Source organism: Pediculus humanus, genomic scaffold, assembly GCF_000006295.1.
Source record: "Pediculus humanus corporis 1103172108281 genomic scaffold, whole genome shotgun sequence".
Lineage (NCBI taxonomy): Eukaryota > Metazoa > Arthropoda > Insecta > Psocodea > Pediculidae > Pediculus > Pediculus humanus.
In genome coordinates, this window is record NW_002987850.1 from 528843 (window position 1) to 550979 (window position 22137).

Consider the following 22137-nt stretch of genomic DNA (forward strand, 5'->3'; position numbering starts at 1 on the left):
CAACCTTCAAATAAGATAGTTAACGGTCGTTATTTATTGTTTTTTTTTTTCCTTATGCCTTTTTTATAAACGCTGGAATTTATTTCACGTAATAACAATTATTATGCAAAAAAAAAAAAAACGTGGAAGAAGAAAAATTTACGACACGTTCAAAATGATCGTTCGTTGGTACCAATCACCTTGATGGAGTGTTTGTTAGTACCGGGTGAAACAAAATGTATTTATTGCATTTTGAACTTTGACCTTTTTTTTTTTCTTTCTTTTTTTTAAATTGCATAAAAATTGATTAAAAAAAAAAAAGAAAACAAGCATTAAAAACGTTTATTTTTTTTGTCGGATATTAATTTTAGTTTATTTTTTTTTTGTTTCTTGCGGAAGTTTTGCCACGCACGTGCACGCGCACGCACTCACGCATGTAAAAAGAATAAAGTTCAAAAATGTTTTCCCAGTCCCGGTACCTGTGCCCCTGTGTGTACACTTCATCATCTTCCTTTAATTGATGATAGGTGTGTTAAGTTGAACGAGTGGTCCTTTCCCCGCTTTTTCCCCCGCATTCTAATGCCACGTCTGTCTCGTTACGAATCCTTTAAATAAAAACATTATTACTTCGAGCTTTTTTTATGTATATATTGAGCTTGAATTTTGTGAGGCGCCACTCCGGGGGGTCATCACCGCCGTTTTTCAAATTTACATTTTCTTTCGCCTCATCCGCCTTCCTCCTCCTCCTCCCCGTCCTCCCTCCCACCTCCTCCATTTAAATTTATTTACGCTTCTTAATTTTGCAGCTCGGTAGCAACCGAGAAATAATTTTTATGTTTTTTTTACAAACGTGTGCAAATATTTATTATTCATTTTTAACAAGTCATTTCCTGGAATGAGAAGGAAAAGAGAGGGGGGGAGGTGAAGAGAGGAGGAGGGGAAAGGGAAATCAGGCATTTTTTCAAACGATCGATGGATCGATGCAAAACATTCGCGACACTGCTAACAATTTGATAAATATTTGCAAAAAAAAAAAAACGTTTTAAAGTTTATTTTAATTGTCGTCAGAAAACGTAAAGAATTTATTATCATTATTATCATTACAAAAACAAACAAACAAACAAACAAATAAATAAATAAATAAATAAAAAATCAGGCTTGGACAAAGGTTAGACAAACTCAGACTAATTTAGCGCACACTCGAGAGATAAATCGCGGTAAACGATAATCGCATTTTTCGATAATCCTAAAACGATTTCCGCGAATTAAAAAGTAAAACCTCTCGACGTGTCACTAACAAACGAACGTCACGTTCCCCCCAGAAAAGAAATTATTCGAAATCATCTCTGCGTCACGCAATAAAAAAATTATTATTATTAGAAAGGAATGCGGAATATTAAAAAAAAAAAAAAAAAAACAGTGGGTGGGTGGTTGATATTTAACAGGTAGTATTTTCCAATAAAAAATTGGTGACGGTTAGCGGGGGTGACGGTGGTGGTGGTGGTGATGACGGATGAAGTGGTTATTTTAATAACAACGTCTCCCGACGTTTAACACGTTAAAGTTTATACTTTTACTGTTTTTAATTTCAATTCATCACTTTCCCTTATTTTCGACGTCTTATTATAAACCGTCGTGTAACTAGAAGTGGAAACAATTTACGACGTGAGGGTTGACACTTTGATTAAAAAAATTTTTTTTCTAAGTTTTTAAAAAACCGCCATATTTGTTCGATCTAATTTACTTATCAGCCTTGACCAAAATATTATTTTCCGCGTCGTCGAAATTATTTCGCTGTTGCAAATCACACACACACACACACACACACACACACCTACAGCGATAAAAATTTTTTTCGTAATAATTAACAATTTATTATTATTATCATCATCATCATCGTTAATTTTTTTATCGAGCGAACGCATTTTACTGCCACGTTCGCACAGTGTGGTAAAAATCATTCAAGTCTTTCGTTTAAAAAAAAATAAAAAATGGCGGATTATTATCACTCCTTAAAAGCGTAACGCAAAAAACAAATTGTTTACATATTTTCATCATCATCATCATCATCATTATTATTATTATTATTTATTGTTTTCAATGTCAAATTCTTTACCTTATTATCACTGTGCAAAAACCGTAAAATTTGGCGTCGGGGAAATAGAAAAAAAAAAAAAATTTCAACGGATTGTTTTTCTTTTTTCTTTCTTTGTTTTAATTTTTTTACTTATTACGACTTACTGGAACGTATGACTGACTGGAGAAAAATAAAAAAAAATTAACGCGTCGCTGGAAAGGAAAAAAAAAAAATTCTAACCGCTCATTGTTCCCTCTCTCTTTCTCTGCCTCTCCTTTTTTCTCTCTCTGTTTTTTTTCCTACACACAAACACACACATTCTCTCTCTCTCTTTCTATCTTCTACTTCTCCTTCTCTCTCTCTCTCTCTCTTTCCTTTTTCCCAATAAATAAAAAAATTCTTTTCGTTTGCTTTAATCGTTTTCCATCGGATCGTTTACCTTTTTTTTTTTTTCAAATTATTATTATTATCGCATTCGCAATTAAATTTCAATTCGATCACGTTCGATAGAAAAACAAACAGACGTAAAACAAGAAAGAAAGAGAGAGAGAGAGAGAGAGAGAGAAGTTCTCTCTCTCGTCCCATCAACTTATTTATTATTATTTTTCCTAAGATAGAATCGTGGAATTTTAGTTTTTTCCAAATTTTTTTTTTTCGTTTTGTTTAACTTTTTTTTTTTTTGATTCATCCCCTTCGGCGTTATTATCAATGTTGTTGTTGTTGTTGTTGTTGTTTTTGTATAATAAATTAATAGATCAACAAACAGAAAAAAAAAAAAAAAACTAGTTGGTGAATTTTTCTTGATTATTATCCCACTCGTCTAGATGAAACGATATTAATTAACATACGCGTAAATAATATATTTATCATCATCATCATCATCATCATTATTATTATTATTATTATTATTATTATTATTATTATTATTATTAACGATATGAACTCTCGAATTTTGAAGCGACCACGACGACCATGACGACGACAAACGCGGGAACCGGAGAAAAAGAAAAAAAAAATTTCTATTAAAAAAAATTTATTTATTTATTTTATTTATTTATTTTTTTCAAAAGTTGGCAAACTTGATAATGGATCAATTAATTAATTAATTATTTATTTATTTATTTATTTATTATCATAAAAAAAAATTGATAATCGAACCGAACGAAATAAAAGAACTTAAATTGTAACAAAAAAAAAAAAAGAAAAGAAAAGAAAAAAAAAAAAGATTACATAAAATGCGATCACAAGTATCTTTGGCAAACAACAACAACAACAACAACAACAACTTTTGATTAATCCGATATGACAGTGTGAACAACAACACAACGAGGTAAACAAACTTCGTGAGCTTTTTTTTTTTTTTTTTTCATTGATATTATTATTTTAGCTAATCATTGTTGGAAAAACGATTTGACACTTAAAACGAACACTTTTCAAACACGTGCGTTCATTCGTTTGTTACATGTTTTAAACAAACAACAAACAACGATGACGACGACGAACGATGAACGACGAACGATGATGATGATAATTGTTTTAATTAATTTATCAAAAAGGAAATCGAAATAAAAAAAAAATTTTTTTGTTAAATGCGGGTCAGATATTAAATCGTCAAACCGGACGCGGGACGATTAATTTCGTCATCGCATCACGTGTCTGTCCCGTTTTCGACACATTTTTTTTTTCTTTATAACAAACAAAAATTTATAACGAAATAAATATATCAAATCATTCGCGACGATTTCCGGTTTTGATTTTTCGTTTTGTTATTTCCTCTCTCTCTTCCTCTTTTCCGACGTCTGGAATCCTTGAAAAAAAATAATAATAATAAGAAGAAACTCAATTTCGAATCGTTAGTCATTTTTATTTGTTTTCGTTCGTTCGTTCGTTTGTTGGTTGTTGTTAAAACAAAATTCAGGTACGCGAGGTAGGGTATGACGCATTTTGATTTATTTAAATTAAAAATAATAATAATAATAATAATATTAATAATAATGATGATGATGATAATGGAAAAACTTTCGAAAAGTTGACGATTATGGGTTTTCGACATGCGATCGTTTGTACGTTCGAACGAAATATTTTTGTTAATTTATTTAGGATCCCCACTTTCACAAAAAGTAAAAAAAAAAATTTGTCTTCTGCTAGTAGTCGATTGTAATTTTATAATTTGTTTGTTTTAAATAATAAGGTTATTATAACAACACGAAATGATATTTCCGACGTTCGCAAAATCCGTCACGTTATTTCGTCATTAATTAACTACGTCACGAATATTTTTCTTATTTTTTCTCCAGGTGTAACACACGCGCTGGAAAACGATTTCCTATAATTTTTTTTTTTTTCTCTAATCGTTTCGTAAAATGATTTTTGTATTTTTTTTTTTTTTTTGTAGTGTAAATAGAAATTTAGGTTCGGGCCAAGGTTAAAAAAGTCAAAGGATTCATCATCAAACACTCCCAAAAGAAATTTTTTTTAAAAATAAATGTCAAACAATAATTTTTTTTCTTCTTTCTTTTACTTCCCTTCCCCTTTTCCCCCCTTCTCCCTTCCTCTCTTTCTTCTTCCACGTTCGTTGTTTAAATAAACAACATATCTAACCAATACGTTGGAAATTTAACCGGAAATAAAAAAAATTTTATCTTTTTTTTTTTTAAATATGGAAAATCTATTTCGAAAAAGCGGTACGGAAAACAAAAAACAAAAATCGATATTTATCGATAAATCGAATCGTGTTTCGACCTAAATAGCGGCGAGTCGTTTCAAAACTAATTAAAATTAAAAAAAAAAAAAAAAAAGAGAAAAGAGAGAGAAAAAGAGAAGGAGAGAAAGAGAGAAACAAATTTAAATCGTATATAAGGTCTTGAATAATCAAGGTAAACGAAAGAATAAAAATGTTTCTCTCTCTTTCTCTCTCTCTCTCTCTCGATTAAAAACTTATTTATTGATAAAGAGAGAGAGAGAGAGAGTGCGGGCGTGCGTGTGTGTGTAAAAGTGAAAGAGAGGGAAGAAAAGAGGAGAGAGAGAAAAAAATGCACAAAATACAAATTTTTTTTTCTTTAAATTGTTTTTTTTTTTTTTTTGGTTTCTTTCTGGAATTTTCCAGTACGCAATAATAAAAATTCATTTAAATTTTTCCAGAAAATTTTTTCAAAGATGAAATTCTCTTAAAATTTTCACACGAACATAAAAAAAAAAAAAAATCTCGTTTAATGAGACGAAAGACTCAAGTTTATTTGAAAACGGTCACGCGGTTGACGTTTACGCGGGTGACGTGAGTTTTAAGGTTATAAGGTCTGGAATTTTTCTATCGTCTGAGCTACCTTTTGGATAAAATCACACACACGCACACGCACACACACGCACAATACGGAATATTTTCGTTGAAGAAAAAAAAAAAATTTAATTATTTTATCCAGTTCGTAGATTCTCCAGTCGTCTGTTTAAAAAAAAATAATTTATTATCTTTGCGGTGTCGTATGCGGTTTAAAATAATAATGATTTTTAACCGGTCACGTCGATGTTGAGAGAAAGAGAGAGAGATAGAGAGAGAGTATAGGGTGACCACGGCGTGACTTTCAACTTGCACGCGACCGTGTAATACCAATGATAAACAAGTCACGCAATGATGCATTTGCATAAGAGACCTACTGATGAAACTTTTACCTTTTTCTCCACTGAAATTCGTTGTTAACCACTATTATTATTATTATTATTATTATTTCATTCCATTTTATTCGTCTTCTGCTATTTTTTTTTTCTTCTTATTTGTCTTCTGCTTATTTTTAAACGTTTCCATATTAAAAAAAAAATTCTTACTTATTAATATGCGAATTCGATCAACTGTAAATATTCGTAAAGAAAAAAAAATTTTTTGACGTGTCACCAGATAAAATTAAATTACCGATCGCGTTACGTAATTTTTTTTAATTCCAGATTTATATAGAGGATAAAATTTTCGCGGTAAAAATTTTTTTTTTTTAAAATAATGCGATGGGGTTGAATCTGGAGAAGATTACGAAAAAAAACAAAAAATGATGATGGAAAGGGGACAGGGGGAACGGGGGAGGAAGGGAGAGAGAAAAAAATTACTTCATTTGAAAAAAACTTGTTTTTTATTATTATTATTATTATTATTATTATTATTATTATTATTATTATTATTATTATTATTATTAATTTTTAGTTTTATTTAAAGCGGTTTTTAATAGTGCATAATATCAAATTAACGCCCAATTTTTTTTTTAATGACTGGAGAAAAGATGTATTAAATCGAGATATACGATTCTCTGGACAACAAAAATGTTTTTGTTTCCTTTCTCTCTCTCTCTCTCTCCGTCTCTAATTAACGTCAGAAAATAATTATGGAAGATGATTGTTTTTTTTTGTTGTTGTTGTTACGGTTGTTTCGTTTGTTTCGGTTGTTTTGGTTGTTTCGGTTGTTATCGGCATCGTTGAAACGGTTTTAAATTTCATTTATGAAAAAAAAAACACTCGAACCTTTTAGTTTTCCATACATACGTGATGGTGAGTTTTATTACATTAAAAACTCCACCCCCTTACCCCCCTATAAAATCTCCCTCCTATTTCATCCCTCTATCGTTTATAATAACCCCATGGAAAATTTTTTTGTCCAGTAAAAAAAAAATTTAATTTTTTTAAATTGCCATCAAAATTACGGTCATTTAATTATCACAGGTCAAGTTGTTTTTTTTTTAATTTCGTTCCAAAAAAAAAAATTCCAGGAGGATTTTATTGATTCGTTTGTGTTTGTGACGTATGAACGCTGGATTTTTCCAGGAATAAAAAAATAAAATAACGGTCGATTATGTAAAAAAAAAAAACGGGAATAAAACGGGAAAAACGTTTGTAAATAAAAAAACACGTCTTCCTTCGGTGAGTTCAACATTATCGACGGTATTGTTCCAGTTTTATCATTATTATCATTATCATTATTATTATCATTATTATTAAAAAAAAAAGAACCGAATCCGTTATGAAACACATTTATGATTAAACAACACACAAAAAGGAATGTTGTTGTAACAACAACAAGAAATTTTCATTTCGATTAGTTTTTTTTATTTTATAACTTTTTTTTTTTTTTTATCTTTCATTATATCTTGTTCGTAACAAAGAAAAACAATTTATTCATATATACACACCACACGCTCCACTTTCACGCAACCATACAAACAAACAAACAAACAAACAAACAAACGCACACACAAGTGCGTAATATATCATAAACATCATAATTCCGACGCGTTAAACGAAGAAAAAAAAAATTAATCATATACGAAATAAATTGTTTGGTTTGATGATGACGGTGTCGGTGACGACGCGAGCGTCACGCGTCGTCGTCGTCGTCGTCACGTGACGCGTGACTTCACCAGTTTGGGGGAAAAAAAAATTTTTAATACTCGTGAGAACAAATCGAATATAACACTCGTTACGAAATAATACGATGTCGTTTGTTCGTCGTCACCCGTCGCGTGTGTCGTCGGAAATTTTTTTTTTTTTTTTTTGGTAAATTTTTTTTTCAACAACTTATTTGTATGCGTGTGACACAAAACACACACGAGAAAAAAAAAAGTTATGAAAGAATCATAAAAGGCGGCAAATCCTTAAAATGAAAGTTTTTATATGCGTCAAAAAAAGGCTCAACTTCTCGAATTTTTTTTTTTTTAATAAAAAAAAAAAAACGTGAGAACGATGACGGTTTCGTGTTTTTTTTTTTTTTTTTTTATTGTAACCCACTAACTAACCGTCGACAAAAATTTAAACATTCATCAAATTTTCCTAATTGGGTTCGTTTTTTTTTTTTTTTGGGTCGTTACGAAGCGGTAACAAACGCGATAACCTTTGGTGGGGGGGCGGGGGCGGAGGTTGAGGCGGCAAAGGGTAGTGCGAGAAGCATAAAAAAAAATTTTTCTTTACAATTGGGTGACGGTATGGAGGGGGGGTAGGGTCGTGGGGCAGTTAAATTATTTCATTTGCCGTCACGTCGGTGGTAGCGGCGGCGGCGGCAGCGATGATGATAATAATAATAAATTAAGGCGGTTTATTCCGTTTGCCAACCGTAAAAGTCAAATAAAAATTAAACAATGAAAATTTTCACACACTTAAAAAATTAATTTTCACGGTTCGACGACGACAAAATCTTTTTTTTGTCTCACTTTTTTTTTTCAAATCGATTCAATCGATAATTTCATGATGTCGCATATTAATAATAATAATAATAATATTAACGTCTTTTTTATTATTATTATTATTATTATTATTATTATTTAACGAACGTTGAAAAACGCGCGCGTTTTTAATTTTTTATTACCGTTAAATTTATTTTGTTTTCTCATCAGTGTTCTCGCATATATTTTGCTAATAAATTCTTTCTTCTTCTACTTTTTCCTTTAAATTATTTTAATCAAAGGAAAATGATCGAATGGTGGTAGTCAAAGGAAAGAAAAAGAATTGGGAATAACGAAAACGGTTTTTTAAAAATTATTTCCGCCATATTTCTTTTTACGGGAAATTTGTTTTTTTTTTTTTTTTTTTTTTTTTTTATATTTGCAATCGTCTGCATCGAAATTTCCATTGCAGGAAATCAAAAAATAAAAACGATACGCAAGCATTTTCCATTTCTGGAAATTTCATTTTTCCAGTTCGTTTTTTTTTTTTAAATGGAAATAGGAAAAAAAGTGAAACGGGAAGGTAAAGTAAAATGAGTTCCCTTAAATGAAAAATCAAAGGCTAAAATTTTTCCTCCTCCCTCTCTTCCTCTTTCTTCCCAACCCCGTTCGTATTTCGTACCTTAAATAATTAACAATAATAATAATAATAATAATGACGAAAAAGACCAACTAAGTAAACCTTATAAGGAAACTTTTTCGAAAAATGGAAATGGAAAAAAAAAAACTAATTTTGAGGTCAATCGAAGAAGAAGAAGAAAATTTTTGATTACTCACCCACGCGCGCAAAAAAAAATCAAATCTCGATCTATGGGGGAAAAAAAGGAAAATCATGGAGAAAAAAATTCTGGAGAAAAAAAAATTATGGAAACCTTCGATGAAGAAAAAAGTTTAAAAAATTATGTGAGGTTTATTACGTAGAGCGGATTTTCCTGGAAAAATATCGCATTTATCTGGAAAAAAAATGATTCGATACATTTTTCTCCAAAACCAATCCAGCGCGTGTTTGTGTGGAAAACTGGAAAAAGTCGTGGCACGAAAAAAAAAAAAGAATAGTAAAGGCGTGAGTAAATACGCCGCCGCCCCGTCTGTGTCGATAACGTCAACGCATATTCGAATCGTTTACAAACACGGTGACAAATAAAATATTATTATTATTATTATTTTTACTAAACGAGAGAGAGAGAAAATTATTATCATTATTATCGACTCCTTGAAAATATCTAAAAAAAAAAAAAATTATAATCAGGTACGTTGCACTTGCTGCACCTTGAATTGCCTGCCCGACCCAAACTCAACAAAAGTAAAACATTTTATTCTGAACAACCGAGTTATTATTATTATTATTAATACACGTCATCACCACCACCACCACCACTACCACCACCGCGTCGTGGTTGCGGTGTAAAATTTCTTTTTTTTTTTTTTTTGTTAATCGTACGCGGCGTAATCAAGTCAACCGCAAATATGTTTCCTTAAATGGTTTAAAATTAAACTTTTTTTTTTTTGTTATTGATAATAATCATCATCATCATCGCGATCGTGACCGAATCGATAAAATTATCATCATCATCATCATCGACAACACCTTTTCAGGTTTTTTTTTTACTTCCGCCTTTTTTTTCCTCTTTACTCTATCGCGAATCGTTCGATATATCGATTGAAATGAAATTTATATTATTTTTTCGTATTAAAACTCTCAACTTGTTCGACGAGTCGTTTTATAAAAACGCGGCGGTGGCGATGGCGGTGGTGGTGGCGGTGATGGCGGTGTCGGTGGTGGTGGTGGCGATCGTTTTTCGCACGTGTAAAAAAAAATATTAACGAAAATAAATTTTTTTTTCGTTTCCCCCCTTTTGAACACTTGTAATCGATTACATCCGACCACCCGTAATAATTGTCGCCATTTGTAATAATTACCAATAATAATAATAATAATAATAATGATGATGATGATGATGATGATGATAATAAATGATTATACATTACGTTTCGTTTAATTTGTTTAAAAAAAAAAAAAAAAACGCAGTCGTTTGACACACCCGTAATAAAAAAATAATTTATTTAATTTTTATTTTTTCTCTCTCTCTCTCTCACTCCTTTCTCCCTCTCCCTCCCTCCTTCCCTTCCTCACTCTCTCTCTCTCTTTCTCTCTCTCTCTCTCTTTATTATTTTTTATTACCGTAATAATTTTTAATTTTTTATGTGTGTATAAATACACCGCGCGGATTGTATTTCAAATACCAAAATGCAAACATCATTTCAATTGTAATCGTGCGTTCGTGCTTGCGTGCGTGCGTGTGTGCGTAAGTGCGCGTTTATACACAATCCAATATTGATTTCTTTTATTATTATTATTATTGCGTAATTTTTTTTTTTTATGCAACAACGCTTTCTCGATTTCGTTCCAGTGTTTTCTCCCTCTCTCTCTCTCTCTCACTCCTTACACGTTGCAAAAGGAACATGTAGAATAATAATAATGATAATAATAATAATAATGATAAAGAGGAATATATAAAAATTAACTATTACCCAAAGTAATAATTAACTTCATTATCTTGTAAATGAATCGTAATTGGTTTGGTTGTGTTATTACGTCACATTTTTCTATTGATCTCTAATGTCGTCTCATTAATTTTTTTTTTTTTCGATTCGATTCGATTTTTTTTTTCTCATTGAATTGTGATTGTTATTAATAATAATAAAATCATAAGAGAAAGAGAGAGAGAAAGAGAGTGAGAAAGAAAGAAAGCCGCCGCGTAGTAATAGCAGGTGATAAATAATAAAAAAAAATTGTGTAACGTTTGTCGCGTTTTCTTTTAATAGTAATAATAATAATAATTAACGTTTGTTTTTAATTACTGGAAATTTTTTTTTACCTCTCTCGCTCTTTTCTGGTAGAAAAAAGAAAATGGTGGTGAATTTTCAAATAGGGGAAGGGTAGGAAAGGGCAGGGAAAGAGAATCCGTATGCAAACCTGTGACCTTTGATTATGGATGTGCGTGCATGCGTGCGTGCTTGCGTTTGCGTTGGTAGCAAATAACGAGGATAAGAGAGATATGCCAAGTTTAAATAATAAGAGAGAGGTCAGGAAGGGAGAGAGAGAGAGAGAAAAACCGGGTTTTAACGACCTCGAATTATAATAATAATAATATTTAAAAAAGGAGATGAACGAAAGTTTTTTTTTTTTGTTGCTGACGGGAAGGTCGTTCCAGCAAAAAAAAAGAAAAACGTTTTTTTTTTATGTAACAAAGAAGGCAGTCAACTTTTTAAAATGTTTTATAATATGATAAAACGTGTCAGAAGAAAATTTCAATAGAAAAAACACACATTCTTAAGAAAAATAATAATAATGAGGTAAACGTTACGTTTCGGGGGAAGAGATGGAGAAAGAGGGGAAGAAGGGAGGAAGGGAGTTAAAAAAAAAATTATTAATATAAAATAAAATTTGTTCGGGTCAGTAGAATTACGTGTAATTTGATTTTAAAAAAAATACAACGACGACGAAAGGGTTAAAAAGAAAAAATGCGGAACGAAAAATTAAAAGGGGTTAAAAAAAAAGAAAAACGTTTTGTTATAATAATAATAATAATGAAAAGTAATAGTAACGTTTTTTCCAGTGAATCTCTGGAGAATACTTTCAACGGTAAACAATATTATTAAATACGTTTTAAATTAATCACGTTCGCTGGAGAATAACAAAAAAAAAATTAAAATTAAAATTTCAGACGAGAAAATATTAAGAAATTAAAATTCGTTAATTTAAAAGCACGCACGCACACGCACATACGCAACAAAATTATTTATTTATTTATTTATATTGATTATTATCAACGAGTTTTTTTTTTTTTTTTTATAAAAAACTGGAATTAAGTTATATTTTTAAACTTTCTATTTATTTTTAAATTGGTAAAAAAAAAAAGAAATGGCCACGCCTGGAAATGGTTTAAATTTTTTTTTTTTTTTTTTCACCTGGAGATAAGATATCTAAAACATCTATTTAACTTTTTTTTTTTTTTTATATCAATATTTTAAATTTAAGACACGAAATCATTAACGTCTACTACTCTACCTCTTCCCCTTCCCCTTCCCTCCCCTCTCCTCCATTCCTCCTCTCCTCCGTTTTTTCTTTCTCCAGCAACCGCATTTTACTGCGTTATTTTTTTTGATTAAATTTTAAACATTAACAATTTGATTTCATAAGTAATTTTTTTTTCCCTTACATTACGTAAAATGTAACGACAAACAAACAAACAAACAAACGAACGCGACAAACAAACGAAAAGTTTTCCAAAAAAAATATTATTATTATTTGCCATTATTATTACGTAATTTAAAGGAAAAGATTTATTTTAAATAACAATACGACATAAATAAATAATTTTTATTTTTTGTTAATTCCATAGATTTTTTTTTATCGTGGTTTTAGATTTATATCAATAAATAAAAAAAAAAAAACTGGAACGTTTGCAGCATACGTTTTACGTTGTTGACATATTTAATTTATGTAATTTTTATATGAATTTTTAAAACACGATTTTCTCGTTTGATTATGACACGCGAAAAAAAAATTTAAATTTTATTTAAATTCATTGATAAAACGGTAAAATGGAGATTATTATTATTATTATTACTCTATGACGATTTCATTATAAATAATTTTCATAGAGTAATTAAACGCGAATTCGATTATTAAAGATGTGGTGAGAACGAACGCGCGAGCGCGCGTGTGTGTCTATTAAATTTTTTATGAAGTTTACGAGAGTGAGAGAGAGAGGGGGGGGGAAATTTCGGGTGAGATTTATGACGTGGAAGGAGCGAAGGGTTTGGATAAATTAACGGTAGGCCACGAACGACGAAAATGAGTTTATAAAAAAAAAAAAAAAATGATTAAATACCTGTGTGTGTGTGTGTGTCGGTATTTAAGTGTCAGGTACGGTACCGTTTAAGAAATAATAATAATAATGATTGGAAATTCATGTCGGAAGGCGGCGGCGGTTGCGGCGGCGTCGAAAATTTTTTTTTTCTCTCTCTCTCTCACGCTTCCCTCTCCCTCTCTTTCTTTTTTCTTTCTTCCGTACCTTAAATTGAACGGAACGGTTTGAAAAATTAAAAAAAAAAAATGGCGGAATCGATCGTCGATTTGTTGCGAGAGGTTTTGTTCGGAGGGAAAAAAAATGGCGCTAAAAAAAAAAATTTAATTACGCGGCGTAAACGACGACGACAACGAAGACATGTACAACGTGTTCAACAAAGCATAAGGCACGTTTTCAGGTTTATTCTGACATGTTTAGGTGTGCACAAGTCACGTTTGCAATATTTATATATTATTATTATTAATAATAATAATTTTAACTCTTTGATTTTTTTTTTTTTTTTACCACTTCTTCTTCTTCTTCTTCCACTTTTTTCCCTCCTCTTTTTTCCATTTCAATCATAATCATCATCATTATATTCTTTTCTACAATTTTTTAACGTTTCGAATTCTTAGAAAAAATCGACGGACTGACGGACAGACTGACGGACAAACAAAAAAAAAAAATGTTTTAAGACAACGCGACGACGACAAACAACAACGGAAACAAACGCTTTTGACAAACTATTGAAAGTAAGTGAATATAATTTTTTTTTCTATATAAAAAAAAATCACGAAGAAAATTCCCGACAAACGCTCGATTCCTGGAGATTTGAGACGACTCCTGGAGAAAACCCAGTCTCGATTAGTTTTCGTACCTGAAAAATAGGCAAAAGATATACGATCGTTTTTTAACTTTTGGCAAATTGAAAATTTTATTATTATTATTATTATTTATTCTTTATTTACATTTTCCTTTCTTCTGGGTGGTCTCCTCATTCTTTCTCCAGAGAATCTTCATTTTTAAAGTATGCGCGTGCGCATGCAATTCATAGCAATGGACAAACCGTTACTAAAGTGAAAATATATATATAACTGGTGCACGATTGTAAACCGTTTTACCGAAAAAAAAATTTCCGATTGAAAATAATAATAATAATAAAAATCCTTTTGTCGGAAATTTCGTTTTATTTATTTTTACGACGTTTTTATTCTTCTACCACGTTAATAAATTTTTTTTTTTTTTATAAACAAAAAAAAAATTTTTCGTCCTTGAAATTTAATTTATAAATTTTTTTAATAAAAAACAATGGATGGATCGTCGTCTTCGTCGTCGTCGTCGAATAAAAAAATCTTCTGCCACGTAATTTTTTTTTTTCTACTAACACGATTAAATGCATAACAATTTACTTATTAATATGCATGGGTTTGTTATAATAATAATAATAATAATAATAATAATAATAATAATAATAATAATAATAATAATAAATTGTTTTAATAAAAAAAAAGAGGTCAAAAACTCGCCTTTTAGCCTTTGCCTCCTTTCCCCTACCCCCTCATCCCGCCTGTTTGTGTTCTGCTTTTATAAAAAAAAAAAATTTTTTGGAATTAAATAACGCCCCCCGAAAAAAAAAGATTTTCTAAAACACCTCCAGTTTTGGTTATCACATTCGGAAAAAAAAAAAAAACTATAACCTGTGATTAGGGTGCTAGTGTGTAGGTCGACACGGGGTCACGGTTTCGTATCCACCCAAAAAAAAATTTCATTTTTTTTTTTTGACTGATTTAAAATACGTAACCCAATTGGACGGATACATATCCTTTCCGATGTACATTTAAACAATTATTATTATCATCATCATCGCTCGGTGACAACGATCATATGGAATTCGAAAAAAAAAAAAAAAATGTCGATGATTTGATAACTTATCAATAGGTTGTGATACGTTTTAATTTTTTTTGTAAATAAATAATTGGTTTGAAAAAATCATTTGAAATTCCATTCAAATTCCTTTTCCGGTTATCATTTAATACCTCACTCTCGTCATCGTCGTCTCTTACCTCTCTCTCTCTCTCTCTCTCTCTCTCTCTCACTCACTCACTCTCTCTCACTCTCTTTCACATGATTATTTTATCAAATATGTCTATCGATATAATCATCATCATCATCATTACGTCTACCTAATAATATTTCAAACGTTTCTCTCTCTCTCTCTTTTTCTTTCTCTCTCTTTCCATGTGTTTGTTTTTGGAATCATTCTGGAAAATTTTTTTTGTGTTTCTAAAGTCACGACAAAATGTTTTTTTTTTTTTTTTTTTTAATTGTTTTATTAACGCGTGCGGGCGCGCGCGTGTGCGTGTGACCCTCTCGTGATTTGATTTGATTGACGCACATACTTCAAAAAAGGCATTCGAAAACCTTCAAGGTTACACTTATCGTCCTTTATTAATAATAATAATAATAATAATAATAATAATAATAATAATTTTAATAAGAACGTAATAATTAACGTTTAGTTAAGTTAAAAAAAATTAAAAAAACGTGTCATTAGATGAAAAATTTTATTCTTTTATTTTATTTTATTTCGAGTATTTTTTTGTTGTTGTTGTTGTTGTTAACACGCGCATACCCCCCGCCCCTGGCCCCCCATTGCCTACCCGGCCCCCTGTCCATCCCTTCGGTTTTTCTTCTTCTTCTTTGTTTTCCAATAAGAATTTGTTTGTCCTTAACATAAAAACCTTAACCTGCATTTTATTTGATTGAGTGCAGTCGACATTTTTTTTTTTTTCGTACGCTCGTTGATGATAAAATGAGTAAAAAAAAAAAAAGGAAATTTTTTCCTTCCACGTTTTTTTTTTTAAAAAAGGATCGGGAACCTTTTAAACGTTTTTTTTTTTTTTAAGATTAATAATAAAATGTCAAAATGGCGACAAAAATAAATTTTTTTTTTTTTCAATCGAATGTTTGACGACGATTTGTTTTTCATTTTTACGATCGAATATAAATTTGCGAGATCATTACCGACGAATGATTTGCGGTTTTTTTTTTTTTTTTTTACATCTTCTCCAAGTGTTTTTCAACCGACACGAGTATCTGCACGTGAAGGTGTGTCTGCGTCCACGTACAAAACACGCGCGCGGGTTCATTTTTGTAGAAAAAAAAAAAAACAAACAAAATGTGTTCATGCACGTACACGTTCGCGTATAAAAAAAAATTTCCGATCGATCGTTATGTCAAACGTGTGAAAAATAAAATTATTATTAATAATAATGATAATAATGATGATGATAATAAAAGAGTTTTCTGTTTATTTTTTGCATGACAATGACGTTTTGAAAAAAAAAAAAAAAAAAAAAACGATGCCAACAACGATCGTTACAACAATAAAAGGGCCATGCCCCCCAAAGTCGATTGTAGTGAGTGAATTTTAACGGAACAATCACATTAAATGCGTTGTGGTGTGCGTGTGCGCGCGTGTGCACTCATTATAACGTATTAATTGTAGTTAATAAATAACGAAAAAAGAAAAATAATAATAATAATTTATAATAAAATTATAAATTGTAATTTATTTCTCTGCCATTGACACGATTTTTTTCAAACGAACAAGTGTTTTTTCCACGTTTCCTCTATTATTATTATTATTACGTAATTTTCATCATCATTATTATTATTATCACCATCATCATATAGTTTGCATCGTGATGACGTTATAATTTTTTTTTTTTTATTTCATTTCAGGTTACCACAGCTTGCCGTCTCAGCGAAGTTACTGTGCCTCCTGATGGTAAGTTATTTAATTTTTATTATTATTATTATTATTATTATTATTATTATTTAATGTCAAAACCGGATATATTCGCGTTTAATCGAAGGTCGAAAGTATAAAAAAAAAATTTTTTTTTTTAATTACTTACTAATTAATAAACATTATAAAAAAAAAAATTATTTATTTCGATTGGTAATAAAAATTATCCAGGCGGTGGTAAAAAAAAAAAAAATATTTATTGTCCTTTACCACCTGGAATTTCCTCATATTTGCCCTTAACGCCTACCATATCGTTATTATTATTATTATTTTTCGAAAAAAAATTAATATTTATTTATTAACATTCCGCGATTCTTAAATCACGTTTTTTTTTTTTTCAAACATATGTTAATAATAATAATAATAAAAAACTTGGAATATTATCGATATTAAATCATAATCTCACCGCTGGAGTTTAAATAATAATCGAAAGGTTAAAAACAAACAAACAACAACGTCAACCCCCCCACAGAATAAAAAAAAAAAAAAATTTCATCTTGATTTTTTTTTTATTAAAATAATAATAATAATAAAAATTATAATCCGTTTTGTGACATAATCAATTACGTAACATTCGTATTGAATGACTTTAACGTGAATTAAACGTGGCAGAAGAACGATGGGGGAAAAATAAGGGGAGAACATTAAAAACAAAAAATTTTTCAACGGGGGGAACGTTGAAAAACTAGTAGTAGTAGTAGTAGCTGAGACACGAGAAAGTTTTTAAAATTTTAATAATAATAATAATCGTCGTGGCACGAGGGCTTAAATTAACGCGCTATATTTTTTTTTATTTTATAGAACTATATATTGATAATTATTTTATCGTTTCAGGTGGTGATCTGCGGGGCAGTACCTTCTATGGTTCGCTCAGTAAAGCTCTTTGGAGAGAGCAGTAATAAATTCGTTAGGATAAACATGTCCGGTCACGTGTATGCAGCAGACTACAATGAAAAAGACGCTTACCGTAAGTTATCTAGATTTTAAAAACTTTATTATTATTATTATTATTTGACCCCCATCATTAACAATCGGTAGTGATAATAAAAAAAAAATAATAATAATAATAGTTTTTTTCGTATTCGTATATCGGGAGTCGTAAACCGCGCGAGGATGGTAAAACCATTACTCTCACACGTAGTAGTAGTAAGAGAAAATAAAAGAGAGAGAGAGAGAGAGAGAGAGAGAGGGCGTGTGTGTATGAGAGAGAGGGTAAACGTAGAAAAGGAATTAAAGAAAAGGTTAAAAAAAAAATTTTTTATTATTATTGTAAGTCAGTTTGAGACCACCAAAGTCATGTCATTGTTTATGTGAGAATAAGAAGAAGAAGAAGAATGAGTTTAACAATTCAATGTTAAATTATGGCTTCCTCGCCCTCATCGGGAGTAATTTTAACATTTATTACCAACACAAATAAAACCTATTGTTTTAATTTTCTCATTTGATTGATTGATTGATTCTTTCACACGCGAACTACGTCATCGTTGTCCCAAAACGTTCTTCTTTTGCGTTCGCTCTCTCGCGTTCCAACCAACACCTTACCTTTTTCTAATCCCACCGTTTAAAAAGGGCGGGAGAAGGGAATATTAAAAAAACCGACCACCTACTTGCTACACTACCACCACCACCACCACCATCATCCACTCGATACCTTTGTAGTAGAGAAAACCGCGTTCGATTCCATATTGTACCTTGTTTTAAAAAAAAAACCACCACACGAACCGTAAATAATTTTTTTTAGGTTTATTACATTCCATTAAAATTTAATTTCGTAAATAAGGACAAAAAGAAAAACGCAGGCGGGACAAACTTAATTTATTATTATCATTATCATTATTATTATTACCGTGCACACCGCTGCATTTACGGTCGAGTCATTCACTTTCGGATCTCCTTTTTTCTCTCTTTCTCTCTCCTTTTTCTTTTTATTCTAATAATAATAATAATAAGTCGGTTTTGACCAGGTAATTGAAAATGTTGGGAATATTAGAATACCTACCACGTAAGCAGGTAGGTAGGTAGGTTGGTATCTACGTTGGGAGTCAGGTATCAGGTTATGGGTTTGCAAAAATATAAAGAAAGGAAGGGAGGAGGGGGAAAATGATTTAATGAAGGTTTGACTTACGGTTATTGCAATACGTGTTTATGGTTTGAAAACGTTTTTCTTTTTTTTCTTTTTTTTTTTACGAAGTAGCTCGCCTAGAGTACAACTTTGTTTATAATAAATAATAATAATAATAATAATAATAAAGGGAAGAAAAAAAAACGCTATAAAAATATAGTTTTTATGCTATAACGTATTATAAATCTCCGGGTGGGTAATTTTTTTCCTTTTCTTTCCTCTACAATAATATATACTTTGTAGAAAAGGATAATAAAATGTGTATACATAGTGTACTACGTCATTATTATTATTATTATTTTTATGTTTTGCCAACTTAACATTAAAAAAAAAAAGGTATATAAATCGTGATTTGAAAATTATCCAGTTGTTGAATCTCTGGAGCACTACCACTACTACTCCTTACTAACAGGTCGAGGTAGGTTCTATTGCTTAACCTGTTGACCTTCTTCTTGTAACTCGTGAAATTTTTTTTTCCTTTACAAAAAATCTTTTGTACCCTCTTGGTGGCAGGCGGGGGTAGGTGGGGAGTAAGGGGAGGGGTGAGTAGCGGTCTTTTTATTTTCATTAGAAAGAAACAGGAAAAAAAACGAACCAAAGTCCATTTTTCCCACCGCAACGTCACCGACATCTTTTTTTTTCTTTGCAAAAAAAACCCCGCCATTTTTTTTTTTGCGTAACGTTTCCCCTCTTTATTTGGTTATCCGGGTTAAACTATATTTTTATAGCGTTGTTGTTTTTTTTTTTAAATTTATTTCACCATTAATAGAATTATTCCGTCATGCGGAAATATAAATACATTTACGTTTGTAGAATTTTAATTTTTTCGACATCGTTTAAATTCTTACACGACGCGGAATTTAAAATATAGCGCTATAAAATTTCCCCCCCCTTTTTTTTCTTTATTAAATTAACATCTCATAAATTTTTAATTTTTTCACCAACGACGACAGCGAAAAAACCGCATACAAAGATAATAATAATAATTATATTAATACTCCTCCCTCCTCGTTTTAAAATTTATAGACTATATAATTTTTTCCCCCGGTTTTATTATAACGCTATAGAAAAATTTAAATAAAAACCGTGACCGATATTTTATTATTTTTTAAATTCTATAATAAATATTATTATTATTATTATTACGTATTAAAATTTATCAATGGGAAAAGAGAGAGAAAAAAAAATCGTTTTCCATTCATTTTTTTTTTTTTTTTTTTTTTTATCATCACGGAATCCATTAAAGAAATTATCTTGTTTTATATTTTTTTATAGACGCGTAAATATTCTAGAACTTTTTTTTTTTTTTATTATGTTCATTTTACATTATTTACAATCTGTCATAATTTCCCTTATTATTATTATTATCATCAACAACCACAACAACAACGTGATCTGTTTTCTTCATGCCGACGTTGTAATGAAAAAAAAAGTGTGAAAATGAAAATTCGAAAGAAATTTTTCTAGAAAAATAGTGATTATTTACTATAGTCTATAATTTTATTTAATTTTAAACGCGTTTGTTTGTTTGTTTGTTTGTTTTATCGTTTTTTTTCGATTCGAGAATTATCGATAGGGAATTTTTGCGAATAGAAAAAAAGAAAAAATTTTTAACGAAGGAAAATAGAAAATTATAGTAGGAGGAGGAGAAGAAAAAAAAAGAAAAATCTAGAAAATATAAACAACAAACAAACGAACAAACGGGGAAAATATTCGTACAAACAGAGACAAAAAAAAAAATAAAACTGGAGAAAACTGGAATTTTTATTTGGAAAAAAACTAATTTAAATACCCGCGATACGAAAACGTTTTTTCTTTTTTTTTAAACTGGAGAAAAAATTTTAAAATTAATTCATAACAAAAAAAAAAAAAAAACATTTGTCATTTTTAAATTTATAGTAAAATATAGCGCTATAACGAAATATTCAAAAAAAAAAAATTACTGGAATTGATGCGTGGGTTTTATTTATAACATTTTTTAAAAAACATTTCAAATGAATTATTTATTAATAGTTATGCAATTTAAATTAGTCACGTGACTTTTTTTTTTTTTTTTTAGTTATGGAAAGAGTTATAATAGTAACGATACAATTTTCGACAATGATTACTTTTTTTTTTTTTTTAATATTATTACTGGAGAAAAAAATTTGATTTTAAATATTCCAGCGTATTGAAAAAATAAAAACTTCTGGACAAAAAAAAAAAAATATTTTCATCGTGTTAATTTCGTGTATCAACCATTTTTTTTTCTTTTTTATTCGAAAAAAAAAAAATTGTATACGAATTTGTATTTGTGTGTGTGTGTGTTCGTTTGTTTGTTTGTTTGTTTGTTGACTTTGACCCGTTTCAATTAGCAAGTTAAGTCACTGGAATTCCGAAAAAAACATGGCGTCAATCCCATTCTTCTTTAATTTTTTTTTTTTTTTTTTTACGCGGAGAACAAAAAAAAAAAAATTTTCCCGTACCTAAAAAAAAACTTTAAATTTTCCCGCCATTTTGAAATGAAATTATCAAGTCCGTCCAATCGATTTTCCCTTCCAATACAAATAAAAAAAAAAAAAAAAAAACGAACAAAAAAAAAAAATTAAAATGTAAACGAATAAAAAAACATCTTCATCGAAGAATGCGGTTGTTAATAATAATAATAATAATAATGAAAAGAGAGAAAAACCGACGTAAAACTAACAAACAACAACAACAACAAACAAATAACATTGTCCGATTGTTACGTGTAATAAATAATTCACTTGAAAAATTAAAAAAAAAAAAAAAAAAAAATTGATTTTCGTCTTTGTAACGCCCCATTTTCTCGTTTCATTTTTTATTATTATTTTTTATTTTTAATTTAAACAAATAAACAAACACAAACAAACAAACAAACAATCGAACAACGTCATTGTTTTTAAAAATTTCTTTTACCCTACATCGTAACGAAAAAAAAAAAAAATTTTGTAAATATTAAAAAAGATTTTATTTTTATTCGGAAGAAAATTCAATACCGTAAATCATTGTAGCCAACTTAAAAAGGTTTAGTTTAACAGACTGACAACTTAAAATAAAATTTTTTTTTTATACGGGGGGGTAGAATTAAAAAAAAGAAA

The 22137-nt window shown here is 29.8% G+C and overlaps 1 protein-coding gene across 1 annotated transcript; it reads right to left on the minus strand.

The window, feature by feature from the left end:
* Window positions 1–14653: 14653 nt before the first annotated feature.
* On the minus strand, window positions 14654–15856 carry Phum_PHUM512140 (uncharacterized protein; the record flags this gene model as incomplete). The annotated part of the gene is made up of 3 exons (XM_002431054.1): window positions 14654–14681; window positions 15503–15546; window positions 15764–15856. The coding sequence occupies 3 exons, from the start codon at window positions 15854–15856 to the stop codon at window positions 14654–14656; spliced, it is 165 nt and encodes a 54-aa protein (XP_002431099.1).
* Window positions 15857–22137: the final 6281 nt, after the last annotated feature.